The sequence below is a fragment of the Elephantulus edwardii genome, unplaced genomic scaffold (genome assembly GCF_000299155.1).
Source record: "Elephantulus edwardii isolate Elephantulus edwardi_28Jun2011 unplaced genomic scaffold, EleEdw1.0 scaffold00055, whole genome shotgun sequence".
NCBI lineage: Eukaryota > Metazoa > Chordata > Mammalia > Macroscelidea > Macroscelididae > Elephantulus > Elephantulus edwardii.
In genome coordinates, this window is record NW_006399805.1 from 11982674 (window position 1) to 11988141 (window position 5468).

At 58.9% G+C, this 5468-nt stretch overlaps 1 protein-coding gene across 1 annotated transcript in view; it reads right to left on the reverse strand.

Annotated features, from left to right (window-relative positions):
- TRPV5 (transient receptor potential cation channel, subfamily V, member 5) overlaps positions 1 to 5468 on the reverse strand; it is a 46833-nt gene that overhangs the window by 31523 nt on the left and 9842 nt on the right. The window contains exons 2-6 of the mRNA XM_006887244.1: positions 2429 to 2643; positions 1299 to 1393; positions 1099 to 1221; positions 685 to 822; positions 194 to 292 (exon numbers count right to left, since the gene is read on the reverse strand). Coding sequence (XP_006887306.1) covers positions 194 to 292; positions 685 to 822; positions 1099 to 1221; positions 1299 to 1393; positions 2429 to 2643 — 670 coding nt within the window. The remainder of the gene's footprint in view (positions 1 to 193; positions 293 to 684; positions 823 to 1098; positions 1222 to 1298; positions 1394 to 2428; positions 2644 to 5468) is intronic.

A 5468-nucleotide genomic window follows, 5' to 3' on the forward strand; every position in this document is an offset into this window, starting at 1 on the left:
CACAGTGTGACCCCTCACCCCAAGGGCACAGTGTGACCCCTCACCCCCAGGGCCCAGTGTGACCCCCTCACCCCCAGGGCACAATGTGACCCCTCACCCCCAGCGCCCAGTGTGACCCCTCACCCCAGGACACAGTGTGACCCCTCACCCCCAGGACACAGTGTGACCCCTCATCCCTAGGGCCCCCTCTTACCCAGGGCATCCTGGGCGCGAATGTCCGCTCCATGCTCAATGAGCAGACGCACTATCTCCTCACTGCCCACACAGGCAGCAAAGGACAGAGGGTGCTCCCCTGGGGACAGAGACCAGTGACCTCCAGCTTAGCTCAGGGGTCCTTGTGGGGCCCCCTGAATCCCCTGCCCCCATCCCTCCTCCACTGGCCACACCTTCCCTCCTCCCACTCTCTCCCCTCTAACATTCCCCATGCACCCCCTCCCCACCCCATCTTGCTTCTCTCTCCTTTCCCCTCCCCTACTTCACATTCTCTCCTGCTTCCTTTTCTCGCCCCTCCCTCCCTCCCTGCATGGCCCCTCACTGAAATAGATGAGCTAGTAGGGGCTTTGGTCACCCCTTCCCCTCCCTGCGCCCCTCCTCCCAGCCCCAGGCTCTCCCTGAAGTAGGTGAGGTTGTGGGGCTTTGGCCAGAAGGCCGGCCCTTCCCTCCTGCCCCACCTCAAGTTCTCACCAAAATAGATGAGGTTGTGGGGGCTGCGGCGGAAGGCCACCCCCGTGGCTCTGGCCGAGACGCTGGCCCCATGGGCGAGCAGGGCACGCACCAAGTTCACGTTCTGGTTCACCACAGCGATGTGCAGTGCGGTCTGGCCTGGTCAGAGAGAGAGAGAGAAGAGAGTCAGGGACACTGTCCTTCCATCCTGCGGGTCCTGGGGCTGTGAGGTCCTGTCCCAGGGAGAGCGGGGGGGCCCTGGGCTGGGTCCTCATCCCCCTCCCCTACATGGGGTCAGGTGCTCCTGACTGAGGGGAAGAGGCAGAGGTGGGGGTAGGAGGAACAGGGGCTTGTGTCCGGGGCCTCTGGAGGCCTGCAGGGCAGGTGTGGCAGGCAGCTCTAGCGGGCAGCACCTGCGTGTGGGGCGTCCCTCACCCTCGTACAGCTCGGACACCATGGGCTCCCGGACCAGCTCGGGGGAGGCCTCCATCAGCAGTAGGGCGGCCTCCAGGTTGTCGTAGAGCGCGGCCACGTGCAGGGCGGTCTCCCCCAGGGCTCCTGCGGGGACAGAGGGGTCAGATCCTCCAAGCCTCCCAGGGGAGGCCTCTTTATGAGACACTGAGGATATGGTGTACCTCTCTGGTGGTCGCAGGCCCCACCTAGCAGCAAGTCCTTGAGGGTACACAGATCGTTGGCCTTTGATGCCAGAAGCAGTGGACACTCCCGAATCCTGGGGACAAGGGACAGGGAATCAAGGCAGGGACAGGGATGGGCCAGGATCCGCTCCTTCATGTTTCCCTGGGGACTCAGTGTCTGAGGGGGGCTCTGGTCTCTCCTGATTGAGGGCTGGTGGTGTCGCACTGGGGCCTATCGGTGAGGGGTCACATCAGGTCTTGCACTGGCCCTGGAAAGTGAAGTCATCTGCCTTCCCCACAGGAATGCACCACCCTGGAGATGGAGGTGCCTCCACTGGTACACAGAGCAGGAAGGACAGAGAGGACATCCTAGAGGCGTGGCTTTCAGGCGGCCCCTCCCCTATTCTTATGGCCCCAGGCCACTGAGCCAAGAAGGGTGTTTAGGGGCGTGGTGCTCAGACCTACCCTTCTGGACACTGGTCTTATGTGGCCTCAGTGCCCCCTGTCTTTCCAGGGTAGGAATGGGCAACAAGACAGACAGACGCCTACCCAACCCCCCCCCCCCGAGGCCCCCAAACCCCCTCATTCAAAGGAGGTGTCAGAGGTCACAGGTCTAAGGTCCCCCTGGAAGCTGGGGAAGGGAGATAGTGCATGAAGCACATTACCTCACTGCTCTGCACACAGAGGCTGGGCTCAGAAAGATGCAAGGTCCATCCACAGATGATGGGGAGACTTGGGACCACACCAGGCCCTTAACCCGTGTTAGACCGAGCCTGATTAAGCCCCAGCCAGCAAAGCTTACTGTAAAGGGACATCAGGTCCCCCAAGTGCTCTGGGCAGAGGCCTGTCTATGTGATGGGCCCCTGACGGTTATCTTGAAATGTTCGTGGCAGGAGAACCCCCACACTGAGCTCCTGAAGAGCTGGTCCACTGGCCCCCAAGCCAGCTAGCTTCTCGCATCCCAGGGACTCTCACTTGCCCTCCGCTTCCTCATCTTCTCAGCTAAATGCATTTCAGTTCACAGGACCCCCTCTACTCTGCACCCTGTTCTCCCAATTACCCCCTCTGGGGGCTTGACCACTGTCCCCCACCCCACTCTGTGGTTGGACTGTGGGGAGTGGACTGCCCACCTTTGCTGCTGCCGCATGTGGGCCTCATCCTGAAGCTGTTCCCAGTCACCTTCTCTGATGATCCAGGGAGTCAGAAGTTTCTGGACCCAGGGTCTCTTAGTTTTGGGTGGGGATGTCCACCTGTCTCCTTCCATGCCCTGGCCGGACAAGGCTTCCAGTTGGGGCTGGCAGTGAAGGCGTCCCCCGTGAGCGCTGTGGCTGTGGGTGGTGTGAGCCTGTGTGGGCAGGGTGCAGCCAGGCAGGACACAGACAGCCCAACAAGGAGGAGTCTTTCCTGCAGGGGAGGAGTCAGCGTAGGGCCTGAGGGAAGGGACGGTCCAGGCAGACGATGGGGCTGAGGAAATTGGACAGGACAAGGATAGACCAGATGCCTGCTTTGAGTCCTGGTTCTGACTCCCTACAGCAGGCGCTTTCCCCACTGCGTCGTCCTCCTCTAGTCTGTAAAATCTGGGTAGGAATCACACCACCACTGAGTGCCTACTGATAATGGCCCTTTCACAGACTTGGGCTTGTCTGCCCCTCCTGTCCACCATCACCTCTGCCCCAACTCAGAGGCACGTCACTGGTGGCCTATTTCTGTGAGAACTCCAACAGCTCTTTCTCTTGCAACTTCCTAGAGCCCACACCTGGAGGGTTCACACCTAAAATCCCACACCTGGAGGGTTCACACCTGGAGAGATCACACCTGGAGCACCCACACCTGGAGAGCACACATCTGGAAAACCCACTTACAGAGTACACACCTGGAAGGCCCATCCATAGAGAGCCTACATCTGGAGAGTCTGAAAGGTCCAAACCAAGTCCAGAAGCAGCACTAGCCGAGTGCAGTGGACTGAGGCTCAGTTGGTGTCTGAGAAGACAAGGGTAATTGTCCATTCTGTCTGGCTGGCTGGAGGTAGTCACCGCAGTTTCAAGGGCCTGTGACCATTTTCCATTATTTTAGTATTCCCTGTCTAATCTCCTGGGGTGGGCCATAAAACCCTGTTTAGGGGTAAACATTAATCACACTGCTGTTTCCTGGAACACAAAGACATATTCCTGTAAGGTCAGCTCAGCAAAATGGAATCCCTTTGGTTTCAACCTTATAGGGTCCACACCTGGAGGCCCACACCTGGAGAGGCTGCCTCACTCCTGGAGAGTCCACACCTGAGGGTGCACACCTAGGAGGGACAGTCACTCAGAAAGGCAGGCACGTGGCAAGGCTTACACTTAAAGAGCATAGACTCCAGGAAAGGTGCACACCAGGAGGACAAACATCAGAGTGGAGACTCACAACTGGTGGGGGACACACACCTGGAGGGATCCATAACTAGGGAACACATAGAGACTCACACAGGGAGAGGCATGCACCTGGTGGGCCACATTCCTAAGGAACACACATGGGGTGCACACACCTGGGGGGCCACATACCTGAGGGACACACACCTGGGGGGTACACACCTGGGGGCCACATACCTGAGGGATACACACTTGGGGGCACACACCTGGGGGCCACATACCTGAGGAACACACACTTGGGGGGCACATACCTGGGGGACACATACCTGAGGGACACACACCTGGGGGGGCACACACCTGGGGGACACACACCTGAGGGACACGCACCTGGGAGGCACACACCTGGGGGCCACATACCTGAGGGACACACCTGGGGAACACATACCTGAGGGACACACACCTGGGGGGCACACACCTGGGGGCCACATACCTGAGGGACACACACCTGGGGGGTACACACCTGGGGGCCACATACCTGAGGGATACACACTTGGGGGCACACACCTGGGGGCCACATACCTGAGGAACACACACTTGGGGGGCACATACCTGGGGGACACATACCTGAGGGACACACACCTGGGGGGGCACACACCTGGGGGACACACACCTGAGGGACACGCACCTGGGAGGCACACACCTGGGGGCCACATACCTGAGGGACACACACCTGGGGGTCACACACCTGGGGGCCACATACCTGAGGGGGGTGTACATACCTTGAGGAACACACACACACCTAGAGAGCCAGGTCAGAAATCTGAGAGGGTCCAGATGTTGAATGGTAGCTGCACGGACAGATCAATTCCAAGTCCTTTGGATGAAGCACCATCACCTTGGGATTTTATTTGGGGGGGGTTTTATTAGTTTGCTTACAAAGTTCATATACATTGTGTTTCACACTATTCTTCATTCACATTGTGTTTCGTATAATCATTCTCATGCATTCGGTTCTATAATATTTACCATCATTGGGCCTGGCCCATCATGACCTGGTCTTTTCACCCAGATCCTTCCCCTTTCCTCCCTTCATTGCTAGGTGGTGCGGTGGGTCCAGGTGTATTCCCCTTCCCTGTCCTCCTTCTCAAAGAGGTGAAGTACTTGACTGTGGTCATCAGTGGATAGAGAAGAGGTATGTGGGGAAAGGGTCAGCGACCTATCCAAGAGGACAGGCTCAGAGGACATGCACTTGTCCAGTCCACACGGCTGAGGCCGTCAGAGCTGGTTTCCAGGGTCAGCTCCAGGCCAGAACCTTGTGTGGAAGGTGTGACACACTCCTCTTGGAGGGCCTGCCTTCAGGAGGACCATCACCCATTTGCTGGAAGACGTCTGCCCCCAGAATCTGTGAAGGGTAGATGGCTAACCCTAACCCGCAGAAAGGATCTGAAAGAAGGGAAGATAAGCGGGGGAGGGGGCCTCGCAGGCTGGGGTCAGGATGGAGAGGCCAAGGGTGGTGGGGAGGAGGGTCCCAGCATGGGGCAGTTTTCAGTCCAAGCTGGGGGTGGGTCAGCGGGTGGTAACTGCCTGAGTCTGAGACTTCACCTAAGGAGATGGAGGGAGCGATAGGGGCAGAGGCTGTAGATGCCCTGATAAGGTAAGCGGGAGAGGCCGCCGCCAAGGAAACACCTGCCCATAAAGTGGTGGTGCAGGGCCAGGCCAGGCTGCCAGTTACAGCCGCACGGGGCAGGAGGGAAGGAGCCCCGAGGGCACTGTCGTGGGGGAGGCCCTCCCCCGTCCTCCTCTCCTTCCTCCCTTCCTTGTT